The sequence below is a fragment of the Elephas maximus genome, chromosome 2 (genome assembly GCF_024166365.1).
Source record: "Elephas maximus indicus isolate mEleMax1 chromosome 2, mEleMax1 primary haplotype, whole genome shotgun sequence".
Taxonomy (NCBI): domain Eukaryota; kingdom Metazoa; phylum Chordata; class Mammalia; order Proboscidea; family Elephantidae; genus Elephas; species Elephas maximus.
In genome coordinates this window covers 228,964,884-228,988,491 of record NC_064820.1, presented here as the reverse complement: position 1 = coordinate 228,988,491, position 23,608 = coordinate 228,964,884, and the positions used below count along the sequence as shown (strand labels likewise).

The window sequence follows — 23,608 nt, the reverse complement described above, 5'->3', positions numbered from 1 at the left end:
AACATTCTTATTTAAAATTCTGTAATCAAGAGTTCTATCATCTGATGTTCTATTTCTATTGCTTGTTGTTTCCGTTGCCTTTGGTTTGAATGGATGCATGTTCTCATGTGTTTTATATTTGGGGCTATTAGCTCATATTTGGAGTTTATTTGTGTTAGCACTACAAAGCCCAAATTAAAGGCACATGCTTCTAGAATATATGTGCCTAGAATGATGCTGAGCTAATTATAAACGGTGTCTCATTGAACACTCAAGACGACCTCATGAGTCAGATACTGGGAAAGTACCCATTTTCCAGATGGGGAAACCGAGGTTTCAGAGTCATATTGTTGCTCCAGGTGATATAGTTTGAAAAAGGCAGGGCTGAGCCTCAAACCCTCTGATAATGCAGCGCATACTCTTAACCATTGCCCTTGCCAATGGAGATGAGTGGGTTGAATGCCCGATTATACAAACTCAACCTTTCAAATAGTGCAAAGGGGAAGAAGACAAAAAGCTTTGAGATCAAAAGGCATGCAGGATATCATTGGCTGGACCTACAAAAGCCAAGAAAAGGCCACAGATAAGAGAACAGCAGGAAGAAACACCCTCCTGGTGCACCCTCCTTTTATGGCTGGTTCCAGGTTCAAGTTTACCCCGACCTGTGTGGCCATCCATTTGTGGATGGCTCCTCCTACACTGGGTGGAAACTGTATGGGGCTGTGACTCTGCCTGTCACGTACATGGTCATCTGTCTTGGGTCTGGCAGGCAGGAGGGGCCAGGAAAATATTGGACATGGTGTCAGATGTACAAGAAGGGCCTAGGCCTTGCTCCACTCCATCCCCAAGAGAGCCAGGTCAGGAACACCTACAACCAGGCAACAGGTGGTGGTGATGGGGAGCTGGCCGAGAAGCCCATATGAGCCTATATGGGGCCATAGCTCAGACTTCTGCTGTGGCTGGACCTCCTGCACCTGGTAGGCAAGATAAAAAACCTCAAAAGTTGAGATACCCAGACTGGCTGGGCTTTCATCCCACCTACACTTATTTTCATGCTTTCTCCCTGGTGTAGCCTCTGACCAGTGAGAGCTTTTTTGTAGGCGTGGCCTGTTTTCCCCACATTTGCACAAACAAAAGCAGCACAGAGTCCAACCCTGGGCTGCAGCATGCCTGCAAGAATATGGCTCCAGCAGCCTGTAGACTCGATGCCACACTCTAGGGAGGGGACAGGGACAACCCACAGCCCTCATCCCAGGCTCCACCTCCTAACAGTGAGCTATTCCTCCCCTCCCGCCACCCTGTGTGGTGTGCTAATGATGATTTCCACAGTGAGAATTCTAAAGTGATCATTTTTTTAACCAGTCATTAGTAGTTGGCTCCTGAATTGGTTACCCTGTGGGAACAATGCAGGTCCTTGCTAATTAGCCTGCAAAGCTTGTTCCCGTGGAAGGCAATGCTGGAAGGGTTATGACATTTGGAGCACTGCTCTGCCAACGTCTGTGAACCGGGAGACTCCAGTTTGCAGGCCACAGCTTCAGCAGCAGGTGGGCGTGCTACACGTGACAGGTGTGCAGATGAGGGAGGTACAGAAGGTTGGCTGGCAGCAGCAGGAAGACTGACAGGAGGGGGCCACACACACGGTGGGCTTGCAGCTGCCAGGCACACACACTGTGGTCTTCCACACGCACGCAGGAGGCTTGCACACGTATATGGAGGGCTTACAGCTCACAGGCTCACAGCAGGCTGCCTGGCAGGGGCTGGGCATGCAGCAGGCCAGGCCGCATGAGGAGGCCTGGCCACAGTCTGTGGGGCCGCATGGGGACTGGCAGCAGCTGGGGGCCCCACAGGGTGACTGGCAGAAGCTGGCCACGCCACATACAGGCTGGCACAGCAGAGTCATGCAGGACACTGGCAGGCAGTAGGAGCTCCCACACCCAAGGGTGAGCAGCAGTTGGTGGGGACACAGCACAGGGACGGGCAGCAGGCCAACTGGCAGAATGTGGAGCAGCAGGTGTCACACATGTTGGGGTGCACAGCTGAGGCAGGTGTTAGGGAGGAGGTAGGGGTGGTATGGAGGCTCCTTCTGCTGGGGGACTTTATATATACCCCAGCCTGTGGGCGCCCCGCCAACACTTCTGATGTTTGTGTTATTATTACTAGATTCTAATTCCTCATTCCAGTGGGGAATCTGTGGAGTCAGGCCACAAGGAAACACCTCACACAGAGCACAGTGCCAGTAAACAGGCTGAGCTCAGGGCCCCACGCTGGGACCAGGCTCTGTGCCCTTTGGCACGAGGTTGTGGGGGGAGGACAACCTGCTGGGCGGCCCTGCAGATTGCCACCAAGTCCATCTGTTTACCCACGACCATGAGTGTCCCTGGTGAGTGCCTGTCACTCCCACCCCATGTGTGCCCCTGCATGTGCTTGTGGATGTATGTATGTGGGGGGGGCATTGCCATGGCAACTCGGGCCAAGTCAGTTGCTGCCTGTGCCAGTTCTCCATGCAGGGCTGGCATCCTGCCCAGCTGTGTTGGGGGCCCTGTTCTCAGAGAGGTACAAATCTGGTCTAGGGTGACAGCATGCTGATTTGTACCTATGTTGCACTGTGCCCTGGCCGTGTGGTGCGTCTGACCCTGGATGGAACAGCAAGGCATCCTCTGTTCCAAATGGCAGACTTTTGAGAGATGGGGATGGGACTGGTGTGGTGAGCCTCAGAGAACCTCCTTGAAGGTGTTTCCTCAGCCAGGTGTAGGGAGGCACAAGGCCACAAGGGCCTGGGGTGCTGAGCTCTGCCTCTCTCACCAATTGTGGATATATGCTGGCTCTCTAGAATTCAAGCAATGAGAAGCACACGTTGACACCTTTGTCTGAACACAGATATGCTGGACCAAGCTGATCCTTGACAGGCAGATATCAGTTCTGCCTGGCCTCAGGCAGACAGGCCTTCACTGATGTCAGCCTGGAACATTCCGGAACAGAAGTCACCAATGGCCACTGTGCTCACCTGGCCTACGGACTGACCTCGTCGGTTCCCCTTGGGGATGGAAGAGAGACAGTCAGGGCATGAGAGGATCTGGGTGCGGATGGAGCTGGTGGCGAATCGTTCTTTCTGGGCGCAGGTTGCAAGAATCTGCTCTTCGGCCTGTGTTTTTCCCAGTCTGAGGCAATAAACTCTCTTCCATTTGAGGATGGTGCCTCTCTCCTTTGGCTGTGGGGGGCGGGGATGCGGCACTCATATGTGGCCCTTCCACGAGGCCGTGTGGTAGAGAAGCCTGTCTGAGACCCGCATGGTGCAAAAGCACAGACAATGGCTGTGATAATAAGACACCATCTCTGTATAACTAAATAAAATGTGCTGTTTCAGGAGCTGAAGCCAGCTCGTCGCCAAGGCAGGCCTGAGGATTCCAGCAACACTAACGGGGAGTTTCCCAAAGGGCAGCAAGTGCGAGAAGGGCAAGTCCAGTGAGGTACCAAGGCGACAACCTGCCCAGTGCCATGATACCTATGGTCCAGGCTAGAACGACTGCCCAGTGATGGGGCTCCCCCAGGACTGTCCCTCTTCCCTGACACTCCTACTTCTACCTCTCAGTCACAGGAACCCAAACCATGGGCAACACTAGCTGCTTAGCCTGCTGCCCGGTTCCCTGTGTGGCTCTGGTGTGCTGGCCTGTGTACGGCGAGGCTGCCTCCTGCCAGCCAACCTGCGGGACCACCAGCTGCTGCCCCTGTAGCTGCCAGCCCTTATGCAGCCCTGTGGTCTGTTGCCCAGCCTGCTGTGTACCCTCCCCCTGCCAGGCAGCCTGCTGCGTGCCCGCGAGCTGCCAGCCCGCCACGTGCCAGCCCCTGTGCCCCATCCTCATCTGCACACCTGTCACCTGTGGCTGCTGCTGAACATGTGGCAGAGCCTGTAGTGAGGCTGTGAGAGGCTGCGATTCCTGATCACTGTCACCTCCATGGATCCCCTTCACCAAACTCAACCTACCACCTTAGATTCAGCCTCCTTTGCCCACCTGCCCTGTTGCTGTGTTCCTAGGTGGGTTCCTAGACACTCCCATGCCCAGAGCAACATCTTATCTGCCCTCATCTTTCGTGCTATTGGGGCCCAGCATTCCATGTCACAGCTCTATGGGGACCTCACCAACCAAACTATCACCAAACAGCTAATAAAATGAAGACACAAACACACGTCGATTGTTGTCTGGTCATCTGCCTTTTGTCACTCCCCTGGAATCTCCTTCTGTAGGTCCATGCTCCCATACTCTCCCCTGGGCCATAGCTTGCTCCCAGTGGCCATTGATAGACATGCTCCATGTCCTCCTCCCTGTGAGGGTAGAAGTGGGATGTGGAGGTGTTCCCGGCTGTCCAGATTGATCTTTCTCATGTCCACAGGAGGGGCACAGTGAGCCACCATCCTGTAGCTAAGACTGCGCCTGGCTTGGATTCCACATGTAGGGATTGGGTACAAGGCCCATTGAACCAGGGTGCTTACAGGTCCCAGTTTGCCCAGGGGAGGGGTCCTATGTAACAGTTATTAATGCACTTTCTCTCAAAATTGTCCCAGCTTTGATGGTGAATTTCATCTAAGACCTCTGCCTCACCCACTCCCCCTTCACTGTCAGTAAGTGACCTATGACCTGTGACAATGGCAGCCACACTCATGAGTGTGTTCCACCCGCTTCCCTCCATCTCTGGGGTCCACCCCCATGCTCCTCCATGTGTGCTGTCACTGAGAGGTGCCCCATTCCTGTACCTCATTCATGCACACTACCTATATGATGGAAATGCTGCAAACAACTAGCTCAGCTCTTTTTACTTCACGTCTTGATACCCACATTGTACCAACCCTCAACCTCCAGCTCACTAATAAGTAAGGAAGAATGGAAAAGAAAAGGGGCTGTGGATTGCCCTGTCTCTCCCTTTGCTCCTGTGTCATTGTTTTCAATGTAAGGAGTAATTTTTATATTTTCTTTCTTTTGCTTGTTTTGCATTTAAATGGATCTTCTAGTTTAAGCTTATAGTTTAAGGAGCAAACTTAGATAATGAAAAATTTTCTTTTTGAATATAAGCATTTAATGCTATGATTCTTCCTCTAAACGCTGCTTTAGACATGCCATACATATTTTGAGATGTTATCTCTTCATTTGGATTCCATTCAAAATATTTTCTAATTTCTTTTGAGACTTTTTCTTTGAACCATGATTTATTTAGAAGTGTGTTGGTTTATTTCCAAACATGTGGGAGATTTCCAGCTGTAAAAATAGTTTGCCAGCAGTGTATGAACTCCTCCAACTTCATGAGGGGGAAGGAGAATCAAGATCAGCAGCCCAAGGCTGATTGGTATTAGGTGGACATACCTCCTCTCTCCCCCATCTTTACCAATTCTGATGCCACCTGTCCTTCCCATGGCACTCTATACTTCTCTGCTGGGTTTGATAATTTGTTGCAATGGTCACACAGAACTCACAGATCATAGTCACAATTAAGTGGTTTATTAGGGAAATAACAGGTTACAATTCAGGTTCAGGAAAGTTCAGGGCACAGTTCTTTGATCAGGACAGATGTTTTCAGCTGTACCTGCAGGCACATCTCTCTGACCCTCAACCCCTAGGCCTAGCCTCTTCCCTGTTTGGGCAAGTGTTACAAAGCTCCTTTAGGTCTGCTGATAAATTCCCAGAGACACCCCACTCTGCCAGTAAGCCTCGGCCTGAAGGGACTCAGCCCCAGCCCCATGGGTCAGTGAGCCTAGCTCCACCAAGTGCCCAGAGGCACCCTACTCTGTCAGCAAGCCTCTGCCGGGAGGCACTCAGCTTTTTCATTTTGTGGGCTGTGAAGCCTACCGCCTTGTCTCCTGCCTCTGCTGCCACCTTTTCTCTACTGCTGCCTCTTGCTGTCTGCAGTGTTACCACTTTCTCTCTTGGTCTCCTGGTTCCAGGAGCTTCTCAGCACAGGGATCCCAGATTCAAAGGACACATTCCACTCCTGGCTCTTCTTTCTTGGAGTTGGTTAGATCCTTTCCTTCCACCCCGGGATGGCTCATTTTAAGCCTAGTGGGTTGGCAAAACTGACCAGTTGCCTCGGTGGACCACTATTACCTTATTTGCATTGTCCCGCCCAATCACTTGGGTGAGATTTACAAGATCATGGTGAGAAGGACCACAAAAAGCGATCCATTGCACCGCACCAGTTTCCCTTTTGTTTATTAATGTCTCATTTAATGTCATTGTGGTCAGAGAACATACTTTGTATTGTTTCAATTTACTCTAAATTTGTTGAGGTTTATTTTATTGTGTGGAATATGGCCTATTTTGGTGAATGTTCTTTGTACACTTAAAAGAATGTGTATTCTATTGTCGGGTGGAATGTCCTATAAATGTCAAATAGGTCAAGTCAGTTGATAATATTGTTCAGGTCTTCTGTATCCTTACTGATTTTCTCTCTACTTGTTCTATTGATTACTGAGAAGATAAAGTCCAATGATAATTGTGGATTTGTCTATTTCTCCTTTCAGTTTTATCAGTTTTTACTCTATGTATTTTGAAACTTTGTTGTTGGGTGCTTACACATTTAGGATTTTTAGGTTTTCCTGGTAAATTGACCCTTTTATCATTTCTTTATCCCTGGTAATATTTCTTGCTCTGAAATCTACTTTGTTTTTAATTAATATAGCTATTCCAACTTTCTTAGTGTTCATATGGTATTTTTTACATCTGTTCGCTTTTAATCTATGTATATTTTTACATTTAGACTGGGATTTCTGATAGGCAGCATATAGTTGAGTCTTGCTTTTCTATCAAACTTGAATATCTCTATCTTTTAATTTTGGTATTTAGACATTATACAATTAATATAATTGTTGATATACAGTAAAACCTGTGAAAGTCGGAACCTGTGTAAGGCAGAAACCTCTCAAAGAAAGAAAACTCAAATATTTTCCACTAAAACGAGTGATCGAAAAGTGGTAAGACTTCACCCCGTCAAAGGCAGAAAACTTGTGAGACCCAGAAAAACAAGGCAGTCTGTCAAGTTCTGGCCCTCACAGGCTTCACTGTATCTGGATTTAAATCTACAATCTTGCTGGTTGTGTTCTATTTGTTCCATCTGCTGTTTTTTTTTTTTTTTTTCCTATTTTCTTCTTTTATGCATGTTTTTTATTTAGTATTTTTAATTATTTCAACTCTACTATTTGCTCATTAGTTATTCATCTTTTCAAAGTTTTTATTTTTTAATGGTTGGCCTGGGGTTTACAATATATACCTTTAATTGAACACAGTTACCTCCAAATAATATTATAGCACTTCATCTATAGTGCCAGGGCTTTATAGAAGTATGTACTTCCATTTCCTTTCTAATGCCTTTTGTGTTATTGCTGTCCTATTTTACTTTTACAATGTGTTGCTACTATATTTTCTCTAGACAACCAATTATCTTTTAATGTCTTTTATATTTATCTCCTTTTAAAAAATCATTTCTGGAGCTCTTCTTTTCCCTGTATAGATCCAAGTTTCTCTCTGATATCATTTTCCTTGCATTTAAATAAATTTCTTTAACATTTCTTGTTGTGTGTGACTGCTGACAATGAAGTCTCTCAGTGTTTATTCATCTGAAAAGGTATTTATTTCACTTTCATTTTTTAAAAGATATTTCCAGTTTTATGAGTTTGATAGATTTTTCTTTTAGTATTTCAAAGATCTCACTCCATTGTCTTTTGGATTGTATGATTTCTTATGACAAGTCTGACATAATTCTTATCTTTATTTTTCTGTATGTAGGGTATCTTTTTCTATCTGGCTGCTATCAAGATTTTCTCTTTACCTTTGGTTTTCAACAATTTTAATATAATGTGTCTAGGTCATTTTGTGTGGGACGGAATGGATATTTACCTTGCTCGGGGTTCTCTGGACTTTTAAGGTGTGTGGTTTTATGTCCTTCATTACTTTAGAAAAAATTTCAGGTTTTTCCTCTTCAAATATTTCTTCTGCCCATTTTCTCTCTTCTCTTTCTGGGACTCCAATGACATGCATTAATGATGATTTGTTATTGTCTTAGAGCCCTTTAATGCTTTGTTATTTTTTCCCCATTTTTCTCTTTGTGTTTTAATTTGGGGCAATTTCTATTTACCTATCTTTAAATTCACCGATTCTTTCTTCAGCTGTGTCACGTTTAATGATGAGCCCATTGAAGGATTTTTTGAGTATGCATTTTGTTGTCACTGTGGTTACCTTCAGTGTGCCAAAGATTTCAGATTCCTCTAGTAGTGGGCTGCCTTTGGCCTGTGCTTGGAGTGAGGGCTGGGAAGCTCAGAGTTTTTGCTCCACCCTAAGTTTTCAGCTATCCCTGCTTGCCTGCCACACAGAAGGGTCTCCCTCCAAAATTTGGTTTTTCCCAGTGGTAGATTGACATTGCTTATTAAGCTGTGTTTGCTTGGCTGGTTTTGGGAGCCAGAAAGGATCTCTATTTGGTCCAGGCTCAATTTTAGGCAGGACCTGTGTGCTTCAAGTATGGGAGTAAGGATCTCTCAGACTTCCTGGCCCTCCTCCTTGGACTGCAAAACTCTGGTTTGTATTGGTAGTGGCTCTTGTGGGAGTTTCCTTCCTCTCCACTGTAGTAGCAATCCTTTGAGGTATTACATAGGATTCTGGATTCAGTTCTGTATCCCACCCCTCCCTCAGATGTTGAGAATTTTTTCTCCACCCTTCTTCCATCCAGAATGTGAGTCTCAAAGAGAAGGTGTGAGGATAGCATTTCAAGCTTCCCCACCCAGGGCCCCTCACATTCCGCTGAGCCATTGGTAAGAGGGCTCTCTAAGAAGGGGCTGTTGTCCTTAAATTTGTGTGTACCTTCAAGGAAAGAACTTCAAACACATGAAGATGAAAGAGCAGAACAGGTTGCATAGGGAAAGTATGATTTATTTGGCTGAAGTGGGGGTTTGGTTTCCTACTGGGGTCAGAAAAGAGCTCCTTGGAGCCAAGATGTCCCTGATGGGATGTGTAGGGTCAGAAGGATCCAGATCATTCTGCCACTGGAGGGGTTTGTTGTCCCAGAGTTCAGGGAGTAGTTGATGGAAAACAGTGTGCCTTCATCTGCCCCATGTATAAAATACAGAGGCCAACCAAGGACCCATTTCAGGAGGAGATATAGGTGAAGATCTGTCCACGCTGGGAATGGCTGATTTGGAGACACAACGTCAGCAACAGGCAGGAATGCCACAGGAGATGGGTCTGCAGACGAGGGTGGGGCAGGAGGGCTGGCAGAAGCAGGAGGGTTGGCAGGAGGAGGCCACACACACGGGCACACAAACAGCAGACTTGCAGCTCACAGGCACACAGAAAGCTGCCTGGCAGGGGCTGGGCACACAGCAGGCTGGACCACAGGAGGAGGCCTGGCCACAGGCTGCAGGGCTGCATGGGGGCTGACAGCCACAGGGGTAGCAGCTGGGGGCCCCACAGGGTGACTGGCAGGAGCTGGCCACACCCCACATGGGCCGGCACTGCAGAGTCGTGCAGGACACTGGGCAGCAGCAGCAGGAGTTCCCGCAGCACGGGGCTGAGCGGCAGGCAGCAGGGGTGCAGCACAGTGGTTTAAAGCACAGAAGCCGGGGGCAGGCAGACTGGTAGCCCGTGGAGCAGCAGGCGTGGCACATGATGGGTGTGTGTGGCTAGGGTAGGTGTCAGGGAAGAGGTGGGAGCTGGTCTGGAGGCTCCTGCTGCTGCACAGCCTTTATATCCTGGGCCCGTGGGTGTCCAGACAACACAGAAGCACAACTATTGTCTTCCTTGTGGTGATTTCTATGTGTTTCCTCCCAGCCACTCATTCTCCTGGGGGCATTTTCCTGGGTTATCATCTACCACCAATACCTTGGCTTTGAGACCAGTGTCTGTCCGTAAACAGGATTTCTGGTCTGACTCTGTGTGGACTCCATGTCATTTCCTCAAGAGCATTATTGGTCCACATAGCACCCTTGACTCGCCCCAAATCACCGTATCTGTTCTCTTTTTCATTGCCCTCCATCAATTAAGATTTTGAGACCATAATGTATTCTAAGCTATATTTTGCACAGGAAAACCTTAAGCCTCAAACCTGAAGACCTTAAAGTTGGCAAACTGGCCTGTGGACCAAGTCTACCTACTGCCTGTTTCTATAAATAAAGTTGATTTTTTTTTAATTGTGGTAAAATAGACACAACATAAAATTTGCCATTTTAACTCTTTTCAAGTGTACAATCCAGTGGCATGAATCATGCCCATGATGCTGTACAATCAGTACCACTGTTTGTTTCTACAGCTTTTTCATCTCCCCAGATAGGAACCTTGTGTTATTAAACAGTCCCTCTCCTCCCTCCCTCCCCCAGTCCCTGGCAACCACTGATCTTTCTGTCTCTATGCATCTGCCTATTCTAGATATTTCATGTAAGTGGGATCGTATAATATTTGTCCTCTTCTGTCTGGCTTATTTCACTCAACATAGCATTTTCAAGGCTCATCCATGTTGTGGCGTGTATTGGAAAATCCACTGTTTTTATGGCTGAGTCATATTCCATTGCATGGGTAGACCGCAATGTGTTTATCCACATTTGCCTATTGTTAATAGTGCTGCAATGAACGCGGATGTAAAAGTATTTGTTTGTGTTCCTACTGTCAGGTCTTTTGGGTATATATCTAGGAGTGGAGTTGCTAGATCATTTTGTGATTCTATTTTTAACCCTTTGAGGAACCACCACTCTGTTTTCCACAGTGTAAATAAAGCTTTACTGGAATGCAGCAACACACATTAGTTTGTGTGTTATCTGTGCCTGCTTTTGTGCTACCAGGCGGAGTTAAGAATTTGCGACAGAGACTGTGTGACTTGCAAAGTCTAAAATATTTACAATCTGCCCTTTGCAGAAAGTTTGCTGACCTCTGCCATATAGTAACCCATAGAAGATTTTACTTGTTCACGCAACAAACATGCTTGGGTGGTGGCCAGCGTGCTGGTGACAGAGCAGGGAATGAGCGAGGTCTCTGCTCATGACGTGGGAGACATGTGCAAATAAAGAAATACAGGGCTCTGGGTCCTGTAAAGGAAACAGGCTCAGCAGGTAGAGAGTGACAGGCTGTTCAGGTGGGTGGGGACCTGTTCAAAGAGGGCTGCTGAGCTGGCACCTGGGTAAGGCAAAAGGAGAGCTGGTGGGGGAAGGTGTCCCAGGCAGAGGAAGCTGTGCATACAAGGACACCGTGTGGGACCTGGTACATTCTGGAGCAGTGGGGGTCCTGCAGTCTGGGGTACTAGGATGAGGGTGCGAGTGGACCAGATCAGGTCGTTTGGCTTTGAAGGACACGCTGAGGACCAGCATCACCATCCCTTGGGGGAGCTAGGGGGTCTGAGTCTGGAGCCATCTGACCTGATCCAGGTTTTCATCCAGCCCCTCTGGCTATGGTGCAAAAAGTAGACATGAGATGGTGGCAAGATGGAGGCAGGAGCTGACTTAGGGGGCTTGAGTTAGAATCCAAGGGGAAGATGTTGGATGCTTGGACCTGAACGGCTACTGAGGAATGGGTGTGGGGGTTTTGTTAGCAGATACCTTGTGGAGTGAGTGAGGAGAAGTCAGGGTAACCCTCGGGTTTGGGTCTGGGCTGTTGGGGGAGTGGGAGAGAAAGCGTGGGGAGGACAAGTTTCAGGGAGATGGACTTGATTGCTGTTTGAGTCAAGCTGAGCGTGAGGTGCCTGCTGCCTCTGTGTGTGGGTGGGGGTGTCAGGTGGGGAAGGCGTCCTGCCCTGAGCTGAGATGGGGTGTCGTCTGGTCCTATGAGGCCCTGAGAGCCTAGATCTCCTCCTGGGAAAACAGCAAAGGAAGGCAAGTTGGGCTTGGGGAAACTTGGAGAAGCAAGTTAGAGAGGAAGACCATGGCATGGGTATGTTGCCAGGATGCTCGTAGGATCTGGATATAAATGCCCCCATGGAAAGGAGCCTCTAGACCAGCCTCTGTCCATGACCTCACATATACACACCCCTTGCACCCCAGCCACGCAGCACCATTGCCACACCTGTTGCTCCTTGGGCTACCAGTCTGCCTGCAGAGCCCCCAGCTGCTGCTCCTGTGGCTGCCAGTCACCATGTGGCCCTGTGACCTGTGGCCAGGCCTCCTCCTGGTGCCCAGCCTTCTCTGTTCGTAACCCCTACTGGGAGGCCTGCCATGTGCCCATGGGCTGCAAGCCCACAATGCGTGTGTAAGTCCACTGTGTGGGCGTATGCAAGCCTATCATGTGTGTGGGTCCCTCCTGCCAACCCTCTTCCCCCACCCTTGTCTGCACACCTGTCATCTGTAGCACACCTGTTATGTGTATCACCCCTGCCTGCTGCTGAATTCGTGTCTCCAGGGTACCCCTCCTAGGTATGTGAGGTCAGAAGAAGCCAGACTTTCTGAGCCCCTGGCTGGCAGTCTAGACAGAGTCCTGACCTACCTAGACCACCTGCCTCCTTTGCAGCAAGGCCATTGGGACTTCCATCAGTAAGGTCACAAAAGCCACCACCCAGTGTCCCCTAAGCTGACAGCCAGGGTCAGCCACCAGACCACCCACAAAGAATCACCAGGCTTTGTAGCTTCTGACATTGAAGATCTAATAAATATCAGAAATGTGGTGCTTGTTGAGTTTTTTCAATGTTTTTTTCTTTAGTAACTCTTCCCGACACTGCTTCCTCAGGGAAGTAGCTCCTCAGGATTCTGGAAAGTTCCTTTTATGGAAAAGGCATCTGTTACCAGGTGGGTGTTTGTCAAGTGAGCTCCTTGGGGCAGGGTCCTTGTGATCACCCTGACGCCATAATGTCATCCCCAGTGGCTTCACTTGGTCTTACATTGTCCTTTACCAGGTCAGTTCTTAGCTTGCTCTAGGTGCGACTCAGGGCAAATCCCATGACATTCTGCTCGGATCTCTTTTACGTGACAAAAGGTCTCCTGCTCAACAGTTAATATAAGCAGGCCCTCCTGGTTTAAAAACTTTAAACTTCATAGAAAAGTATAGCTCTTCCCCCTCCCAACTTGATGGGAAAGAAGCTTGGGGTTGACTTCTGTGGTTGCTGAATGAAGGTCCTAAAGACATCCACATCCTAATCCCTGGAACCTGTGAATGTGTGACTTAAATAGTAAAAGGGGCTTTGCAGATGTGAAGAAGTGAAGGATTTAGATTTTTTTTCACTATTGTTGGAATTATGCACAGCAAAACACACACCAGTTCATCAATTTCTACGTGTACGTTTCAGTGACGTCGATTACGATCTCCAGTTGTGCAACCACTCTCACCCTCCTTTTCTGAACTGTTATTTCCCCGTTATCATGAACTCACTGCTCCTAAGCTTTCTGTTTGACCTTTTGAATTGCTGTTGTCAGTTTGATTCCATGTGGATAGTTGTTCAAAAGAGCATGATGTTCAAGGCAAACATTCTTTACCAAATAAGCTGATTTACTGTTTGGTTTAAAGAAAACTTCAGGGGTTATTTTTGGTTTAAGATTTAAGGTTTAAAGATTATGTCAATGCAATAGTTTTGGGGGTTCATCCAGCCTCAATAGCTCCAGGAAGTATGGATTCCATGAGAATTTGAAATTAGGTTCTTTATTTTCCCCCCATTTTGATCAGGATTCTTCTATAGAATCTTTGATCAAAATGTTCAGTAGTGTGTAGCTGGGTACCACTCAGCTCTGGTCTCATGGCAAAGGTCTCATGGAAGCAATTAGACACACATTCTATTTCCTTCTCCTATTCCTGATTCTTCCTCTTCTCTGCTGCTCCAGGTGAGTGGATGGCCACTTGTAAGCTTTTAAGACCCTAGGCACTATGAAACGAACAGAACAGAAGCACTAAAAACAATATTAGGTCAGTTACCTGGGATGTCCCATGAAAGTAGGACCCTAAACCTCCAAACCAAGAAGCCAAATTCAATGAGGTATTTGGTTATACATACGCAGCCTCTGAAGCTGCTTTTTTTTTTGGTAAAAATATATCATTTGCTAATTCACATTTTTACAGGTGTACAACTTATCAACAACAGTTACATTAATTGGCTGTGTAAGCATTACCTTTAATCAATACAAATTTTCCATCATCATAAACAGGAACTCAGTGTTCCATAAACAAAAGCTCCCCCTTCTGCCCTCACTCCCACCCCTGATAACCACTAATAAACTTTGGTCTCTATATGTTTTTCTTTCTTTGTCTTTTTATGTCAGTGAGGTCATATAGTATTTGTCCTTTTGTGGTTGACTTATTTCACTCAACATAATGTCTTCAAGTTCCATCCATGTTGTAGCATGTATCAGGCCTTAATTTCTCTTTCTGGCTGAGTAGTATTCCATTGCGTGTATGCACCACATTTTGTTTATCCATTCATTCATTGATGGGCATTTATGTTCTTTCCACCTTTTGGCTATTGTGAATAGTGTTACAATGAACAATGGTGTACATATCTCTGTGTAACTGCTTTCAGGTTCCTTGGGTATATTCCTAGTAGTGCGATGATGAGTCATGTGGTAGTTCTATTTTTAATTTTTTGAGAAACTCCCATACTGTTTTCTACAGTGGCTGTACAATTTTGCATTCCCTCCAGCCATAGATAAGGGTTCCAATTTCCACACATCCTTGCCAACATTTGTTATTTTCCGTTGTTGTTTTTTTATCTTAGTCATCCTAGTGGGAGTGAAATGGTATCTCATTGTAGTTTTGATTTGCATCTCTCTGATGGCTAAAGATGTTTTTTGGCTATTTGAATATCACCTTTAGTGAAATGTCTATTCATGTCCTTTGCTCATTTTTTGATTGGATTATTTGTTTTTCTGTTGTTAAGTTGTAGAAGTCTTATATACATTTTAGATATTAGACCCTTATCAGATATATTGTTCCCAAAGATTTTTTCCTAGTAGGTTTTTTTTACTCTTTTGATAAAGTCTTTGATGAAGATAATTATTTAATTTTTATGAGGTCTCGATTATCTATTTTATCTTCTACTTCTTGTGTATTCATTGTTGGGTTTGATAATCTATCATTGAAAAAAATTAGGTCCCAGAGCTTCCCTCCGATATTTTCTTCCAAGAACTTTATGGTTTTAGATTTAACATTTAGGACTTTGATCCATTTTGAATTAGTTTCTATATATGGTATGAGGTATGGATCTTGCTTCATTTTTTCTGCATGTGGAAATCCATTTTGCCAGCACCATTCATTGAAGAGACTGTTCCTTCCCTAGTGAACGAACTTAGCACCCTTGGCAAAAATCTGTTGGCCATAGATGTATGGATTTATTTCTGAGTTTTTGATTCTATCCCATGGATCTACGTGTGTATCGTTAAACCAATACCAGGCTCTTTTGATTACTGTAGCTGGGTAATACGTTTTGAAGTCAGGAAGTGTGAGGCCTCCTACTTTGTTCTTCTTCTTCAAGATTGCTGTGGTTATTTGGGGCCCCTTGCCATTCCATATAAAGTTAAGAATTAGTTTTTCCATTTCCATAAAAAATGCTGTTGGGATTTGAATCAGTATTACATTGAATCTATAGCTCGTTTTGGGTAGTACTGACATCTTAACTATATTAAGTCTTCCAATCCATAAACATGAAATGTCCTTTCATCTATTTGGGTCTTCTTTAGTGTCTTTCAGCAATGTTTTGTAATTTTCATTGTATGAGTTTTTCAGATCCCTGGCTTAATTTATTCCTAGGTATTTTTATTCTCTTAGATATGAAGGATCTTGAAATGATGAGATGATCTTGGCTTATCTAGGTGGGCTCTAAATTCAATCATAAATGTCCTCATAAGAGGGAGGCAGAGGAAACTTGGCTACAGGAGTTGAAGGCAATGCAATTTTGGAGAATATGCTGGGCTGCTGGCTTTGAAGACAGAGGAAAGGGCCACAAGCCAAGGAATGTGGGCAGCCTCTAGAAGCTGGAAGAGGCAAGGAACAGATTCTCTCTTGGAGCCTCCAGAAGGACCCAGCCCTGCTAACACCTTGATTTTAGCTCCATGATACTCAGTTTGGACTTTTGACCTCCATAATTATAAGATAATAAACTTGTGTCGTTTTAAGCCACAAAAATTGTGGTCATTTTTTAGGGCAACAACAGGAAACTTATCATCGTTATCTCTCAAAGCCTCTGAATTTTACCCTTCCTCTCTTGTCTGGTCAATCACAGCTCCAACCCTTGAAGGTGGTTGTGGAGGGGGGCAAAGAGAAGAAAAGGGAAAGAAAGAGAAAATTTTCCTCTTGATTGGTGCTGTTTTGGGCTGGGCTCCTTTTTTTTCTCTGTCTCGGTGGTCTTTGAAGCCTATTCTTCCTCTCATGGGCTCTTCTCCATGGACCCCTCTGCCCTGCAGCTCCTCAACAAGGCCAAAGGAGTCTCTACTCCTGCCAGGTGTGTCATTCTTTCTGTGGAGGCCTGTCTTTCTTCTAGGTGTCTCTCCCAGGACCTGAATCAGCCCCAATCCTCTCTCCTGGGGAGTCCACACCAGTCTGTTGGACCTCAGGGAGCACCCCACCCATTCTCCCCCGGAGCGTCCAGTCCAGACCCAGCCCTTCAACATCTCAGGCAGATTGAACCCTGGACCTGGCTATCTCACACTGGGAGTGGGTCACGCACCTGCTGATCTCTGAAAGCCCTCTCCCTCATCCTGGTGTGAAGAGCTGACATGGCCCAACCCCTCTTTCTCTCAGGAGGAGAATGGGACACAGCTCAGCTCTCTCCAAAGAAATCCTTTTCTAACCTCCAGCCTCCCTTTGCTTGGTCTCTCCAACCCCTTTAAAGGCTGGAATTGGGAGTCAGCTCCAAACCACTGGGCTAGTTTGTGACACCCCTCTGTACATCCTGCATGGTGTTATCCTAACTCTCTGTGACTTATGGCATCTGTTATCTGGTTTCCTGGCAACAAAGAAGACAGGAAGAGTCCAATCATTGTAACCCGCCGACATACCAGCTTTTTTCATGTTGATGGGGCAGGCTTGACTTCTTGATTTGGGCATCTCGTGTGCACAAATACTCGTAGTAGTCATCAACATGGTGTGGGCACTCTGAATTGCTTTCACCTTGGTATTAACTCATGCGCATGTGCTACGTTTACCTGCCCGAGCCAGGTTCATGCTTTCTGACTGACGTTCCATTTGAGAACTGTCAGAAGGTACTAGCTGCTCTCCTACTGTGGACCCCTGGCAGCGAGCATGTTGTGGCAATGACCACATACCCCAGCTTTGCCACAGCCATCCACACCAGCGTCCTTGGAGTTTTGAATTGCTCAGTTCTATGTTGTCAAAGAGCCTGGGTGGCGCAAATGGTTTGTGATCGGCTTCTAACTTAACGTTGGCAGTTCAAGCCCACTCGGCAGCTCTGTGGACGAAAGGCCTGGTGATCTGCTTCTATAAAGATTACCGCCAAGAGCAGTTCCTCTCTGTAACACATGGGATCACCATAAGTTGGAATCGGCTCAAAGACACAGGTTTATTTTCTGTCAACCTCCCAGTTCCTTTCAAATCTTTGATTGGGGTTTAGGTTGAACCTTCTCATGTGTCATTTTAACTACGATACTATGAAGAGTCTGTTAAGACCTTTGTCTGTGTCTCTACGGAAATGGTCATATTTTTCTTAAAACTTGAATAAACAAGTAATGGGTACAGGTTTTGAATAAACTCAGGCAAACAGAGGGATTTATCAGTCAGTGCAGGTTTGTGATTCAGCCACTTCCTGTCTGAAGCACTTTTTGGGGTTTTTACTCTGTCCCCTCTTCTCTGGGGCAGAGCTAAGCTGGGATGGGGTGGAGCTTATGGACACACCCCTAGCCTCCCTAGGGAAGTGCCCCGTGTTCTTGCTCTCGACTGCCCAGCCTCTGATGTGCTTCTGCTTTGATGGGCCTCATCTGGTCTGGCCTTGGGGTGCCCAGATGGTAACCTGGCCAGTCTGACTTGGTGCCCACTTGACTCTTTAGCGCTAGTGGTCCACTGAGACTGCAGCCTCATCTTCCCCCACTGTTGCGTGGTGTCTTTACTCTGTGCCTCTCCCACTCTGGATAGGAAGAATGATGTCTGAGCTGACCCTGAGTCCCTCTTGGGGCCCAAGTGAACTTGCTGATGCTTCTGAGCGTGCAGGGGTGGTCCTGAAGCTCTGTGTCTGGACACAGCATGCTGCCCCCCCTACTCTGCTTGGGCCCCTCTGTTCAAGGCCTGCTGTTCCAGGTTACGTGCCAGGAGGTCAGCACAGTCCTTGCTACTCTCAGATCTGTGACCAAACATTTTCCACTTGGATGAGAGGGGCATGGGCATGGACAAGTTGACACAGGAGCTCAGCATTGACCCCCTCCCTTGACTCCCCTTCCCTGCTCTCTGGGAGGATGGGGTCCCTGGGTGTAGAGAGGGGAAGCAGAGGTCCCCTGGATGGCATCTTCTAGCACAACCCCTTTGTCTCTCAAGTGCTTTGAACTTGGAATTTAGACTACACCTTTGTCATTTGGCCTCCCCCAGACAGCAGGCCATGGCCCAGATTTGGGGTAGTCAGGGAAGCCAGAGGAGGAGGTGAAAACATGAATAGGTCCATATTTCTGACGACAAACATTTTATTGATTATGGCAATTGACCTTTTTGCCAAATCAGATGCAAACAACCAACCCTGCAGAGGGGGTTCCTGGGGTCCTGCAGTTGCCCCTAGAGGAAGTCATCAATGGAGAGGGGGCTCAGAACTTGACAGGGTGAAGACTGGCGATGGCATGGGCTATGAGCTGCCCAGTGGCAGAGGGGGATCCAGGGCCCCTGAGAGTAGAGGATCATGCCCAGAGCAAAGACAATAGCTTGCAAGTGATAGAAGATTGAGCCAGTTAGCAGCAGGACTTCTGGCCAGACGAGGGGCCACGGCAGGCTGGGTGGGGGCACATGGGGCGACATAGCAGGGACACACAGGAGGAGGTGGGGGCACAGCAGGAGGAGATGGGCACACAGCAGGTGGGTTTGCACACAGGGTGGCATATGAGGGACACACTGGAAGAGGGTTTGCAGCAGGAGGGGGCAGAGGCAGGGGTCTCACAGGGGGAGGCCCCACAGCACACTGGCACACAGCAGATGGGCTTGTAGCAGACGGGCTTGCAGCAGACGGGCACACAGCAGGCCTGCTGGCAGGGAGAGGTCGTGCAGCACGTGGGCTGGCAGCTAGGCTGCTGGCAGCATGAGGGAGCTGGGCAGGGGGAGGTGTCACAGTGGATGGGCTTGCAGCAGACAGGTACACAGCAGGCCTGCTGGCAGGGGGAGGGCGTGCAGCATGCAGGCTGGCAGCTAGACTGCTGGCAACAGGAGGGTTCACAGGAGCTGGTGCAGACTGATTGGCAGGAGCTGGACCCACAGGCTGCCTGGCTGCAGGGACTGGACCCACAGGCCACCTGGCTGCAGGGGCTGGACACACAGCTCACAGGGGTGCAGATGAGGGTTAGACGGGGGTTGGGGCACAGCAGGTGGGGGCACAGCTGGTGGGGGAACAGCAGGTGGGCTGGCAGCAAGTAGAGGTGCAGCAGGGGGGCTCGCAGTAGCTCTCAGGGCAGTCGTCCACCTCCCAGGAAGAGCCAGTGTAAGCGCTGGGCAGGCAGATTCGGCTGCCATAGCTCCTGTCGCTGGAGCAGATGGACATGGTGGACGCAGCTGGAACACAGGCCCTGGAGCAGCAGGTGTCAGCCATGGTGGGGTGGGAGGAGGTGAGATGGGAGGAAGGCGTGAGTGAGTGAGTGAGTGTGTGAGTATGTGAGGAGCTCTGGGCTGTCAGGGCTTTTATATCTCTAGGCTGTTTGCTGTTCCAGCAGGAGGCTCAACAAGCCTCCCTTCCTTGTTGTTGTTTGGAGTCTAGAGGGCTCTCATTAATGCCAGTTTAGTGTTTTGTTTCTATGACGTGTTGCTCTCCTTGTAAAACTAAGTGTATTTTGGGGTGTTGTTGACCCATCCTAATCTATGTTTGGCTCCAAAATATAAAGTTCGGGAAGAAAGGCTGTAGGTCTGCAAATAGGGTCTCCCTTATAGGGTGTCTGGATGGGTGCTGTGTTGACTGCACAAGAAATCCATCCATTCTCATCCCAACCATCCTTGGGTGGGACCCCTGGGATGGACCCTGTGTATACAGTTGTTGAGGGCTCTGGGTTTGTCTAGGGTACCAGAGTAGAGAAACCCAGGTCAAAGAGGGCATGAGGGCTAACAGGCTTCTAGAAGTGACTCACCAGACCACTCTTTGGTTCAGGAAGTTCCCCCGAGGGCTTTAGTGCAGGTGGCAAACATGTAAGGGCAGGACAGTCCTGTGGCAGCATTTCCCACGTGGGAAAGCGGAGGTCCCTAGCTGTGCACTAATACCCTTGTCTTCTGTCCTAACACTTTATAAGGCCATTTCACCTAAATTGTCAAATTTATCAGCACAAAGTTGTTCATAATGTTCTTTCATTATACTTTTAATATCTCTCAACTCTGATGATGTCACCTCTCTCATTCTTGATAGTGGTAATTAGTCTTTCTTTTGCTAGTCAGTCTGGTTAGATAAAATTGATCAATTTTATCAATCTTCTTAAGAAACTAGGCTTAGGTTTTATTGATTTTCTCTAATTTTTTTTTTTTTTTTTCTGTTTCATTGATTTCCACTCTGATCTTTGTTATTTCCTTTCTTCTTTGGGATTAATTTGCTCTCACCCTCTCCCCTCCCACCCCTAGTTTCTTAAGGTGGAAACAGGCAATTGGTTTGAAAACTGTCCTTTTTTCTAATACAGGTGTTTAGTGCTATAAATTTCTCTATAGTATTGTTTTAGCAGTATCCAACAAATTTTGATATGCTGTGTTTTCATTTTCATACAGTTTGAAATATTTTCTAATTTTCCCTTTCCTTTTTTCTTTGAGTCATGGGTGTTTTAGAAGTGTGCTATATAGTTTCTAAATACTTGAGGATTTTCCAGAGATCTTTCTGTTGTTGGTTTCTAATTTAATTCCATCATGGTCAGATAATATACATTTTGTGATTTGAACCCTTTTAAATTGATTAAGACTTGTTTTGTAGCCCAAAAGATAGTAAATGTTTTGAATGCCAATGAGATTCCATCTCACTCCAACAAGGCTGGCATTAATCCAAAAAACACACAATAATAAATGTTGGAGAGGTTGTGGAGAGACTGGAACACTTCTACACTGCTGGTGGGAATGTAAAATGGTACAACCACTTTGGAAATCGATTTGGCACTTCCTTAAAAAGAACTACCATACGATCTAGTAATCCTACTCCTTGGAATACATCCTAGAGACATAAGAGTCTTTACAGGAACAGATACATGCACACCCATGTTCATTGCAACACCGTTTACAATAGCAAAAACATGGAAGCAACCAAGATGCCCATCAACAGATGAATGGATAAATAAATTGTGGTATATTCACACAGTGGAATACTACACATTAATGCAGAACAATGATGAATCCATGAAACATTTCATAATATGGAGGAATCTGGAAGGCATTATGCTGAGTGAGTCAGTTGCAAAAGGACAAATATTGTATAAGACCATTATTATAAGAACTCAAGAAATAGTTTAAACAGAGAAGAAAATATTCTTTGATGGTTACGAGGAGGGGAGGGAAGGAGGGAGGGAGGGAGGGAAGGAAAGAGGGAGGGAGGGAGGGAAAGGGGTTTTCATTAATTAGAGAGTAGATAAGAACTGTTTAAGGTGAAGGGGAAGGCAACACACAGTACGGGAGAGGTCAGCACAACTGGACTCAACCAAAAGCAAAGAAGTTTCCTGAATAAACTGAATGCTTCTAAGGCCAGCATAGTGGGGCAGGGGTTTGGGGACTATGGTTTCAGGGGACATCTAAGTCAATTGGCATAATAAAATCTATTAAGATAACATTCTGCATCCCACTTTGGAGAGTGGCTTCTGGGGTCTTAAATGCTAGCAAGCCGCCATCTAAGATGTATCAATTGGTCTCTACCCACCTAGAGCAAAGGAGAATGAAGAATACCAAAGACAATGTAAATTATGAACCCAAGAGACAGAAAGGGCCACACAAACCAGAGACTACATCAGCCTGAGACCAGAAGAACTAGATGGTGCCCAGCTACAACCGATGACTGCCCTGACAGGGAACAAAACAGAGAACCCCTGAGGGAGCAGGAGAGCAGTGGGATGCAGTCCCCAAATTCTCCTAAAAAGACCAGACTTAATGGTCTGACTGAGACTAGAAGGACCCTGGGGGCCATGGTCCCCACACCTTCTGTTAGCCCAAGACAGGGGCCATTCCCAAAACCAACTCTTCAGACAGGAATTGGACAATGGCATAGAAAATGATACTGGTGAAGACTGAGCTTCATGAATCAAGTAGACACATGAGACTATGTTGGCATCTTCTGTCTGGAGTGGGGATGGGAGGGTGGAGGGTGTCAGAAGCTGGCAGAATGGACTCGAAAAGAGAAAGTGGAGGGAAGTAATGTGCTGTCTCATTAAAAAAAAATTATTTTTTGAGGGGGGAGAGATATTAGGACTATATAGCAAGGTGAGTATAAATTTTTGTATGAGAGACTGATTTGTAAATTTTCACTTAAAGTAAAATAAAAATTAAAAAAATGTTTTGAATAGATTGGGAAAGACGGGATATTCTGTTGTTGGGTGGAGTGTTCTTTCAATGTTGAATAGGTCAAGTTGGTTCATAGTGCTGCTCAAATAGTCTATATCCTTCCTGATTTTATACCTACTTGTTCCATAAGTTGTTGAGAAAGAAATATTGAAATCTCTGACTATAATGATGGATTTGTCTATTTTTTCTTATAGTTCAATCACTTTTGCTTCAGGTATTTTGAAGGTCTGTTATTAGGTGCAGAAACATTTAGGATTGTTGTGTTTTCCCAGTTAATTGACCCATTTATCACGTGGAATAACCCTCTTTATCCATTGCATAATTCTTTGCTCTGAAATATACCTTGTCTGATATTAAAGTGGCTGCCGAAGATTTCTTTGGATTAATGTTATCACAGTATATTTTTACCCGTCTTTTCATTTTTAACCTATTTTTGTCTTTATATTCAAAATGTGTTTATATAGGCAGCATATAGCTGAGTCTTGCTAATTTACCTGATTTGCTAATCTCTATCCTTTAATCAAGATATTTAGACCGTTTACATTTAATGTGATTATTAATTTGGTTGGGTTTAAATCTATGATTTTACTATATGTTTTCTGTTTCTCTTGTGTGTTTCCCCCCTCTTTCTCTCTCTTTTCAATTAATTGAATATTTTTTATTATTGCATATTTTTTCTTTTGTTGGCTTATTAGCTATAACTTTGTTTTGTACTTTAACATACTCTGTTTTGTATTTTAGGGTTTATAGTACATATTTTTAGTATATGTAGTAGATACTGTGTATTTATAGTATCTAGTATGTATTTCTAACTTATTACAGCCTATCTTCAAGTGATACTATACCAATTGTATTGTATAAGAGCCTTACAACAGTATATTCCCATTTCTTCCCTCCAAACCTTTGTGCTGTTGTTGTTATACATTTGATTTTTACTTATGTTTTAAATGCCACAATACATTGGTATTAGTTTTGTTTAAACAGTCTATCTTTTAAATGGACTTATATAATAAGAAAGAAATTTTATGTATTTACCCATGTACTATTTC

General features: G+C 46.0%; 2 protein-coding genes across 3 annotated transcripts; both read right to left on the bottom strand.

Annotated features, from left to right (window-relative positions):
• Positions 1-9,163: 9,163 nt before the first annotated feature.
• On the bottom strand, positions 9,164-9,619 carry LOC126068455 (keratin-associated protein 10-9-like). Its single transcript, XM_049870995.1, has one exon. It carries the CDS (start codon positions 9,617-9,619, stop codon positions 9,164-9,166), a length of 456 nt encoding a protein of 151 aa, XP_049726952.1.
• A 9,174-nt stretch (positions 9,620-18,793) lies between these two features.
• Positions 18,794-19,641, bottom strand: LOC126070637 (keratin-associated protein 10-12-like). 2 transcript variants are annotated; one of them, XM_049875012.1, is made up of 2 exons: positions 19,402-19,641; positions 18,794-19,318 (listed from the first exon to the last, which is right to left on the bottom strand). In XM_049875012.1, the coding sequence occupies exons 1-2, from the start codon at positions 19,639-19,641 to the stop codon at positions 18,794-18,796; spliced, it is 765 nt and encodes a 254-aa protein (XP_049730969.1). The 2 variants fall into 2 exon arrangements, with proteins under 2 accessions (XP_049730969.1, XP_049730970.1); XM_049875013.1 differs by having other exon boundaries at positions 18,794-19,413; positions 19,473-19,599.
• Positions 19,642-23,608: the final 3,967 nt, after the last annotated feature.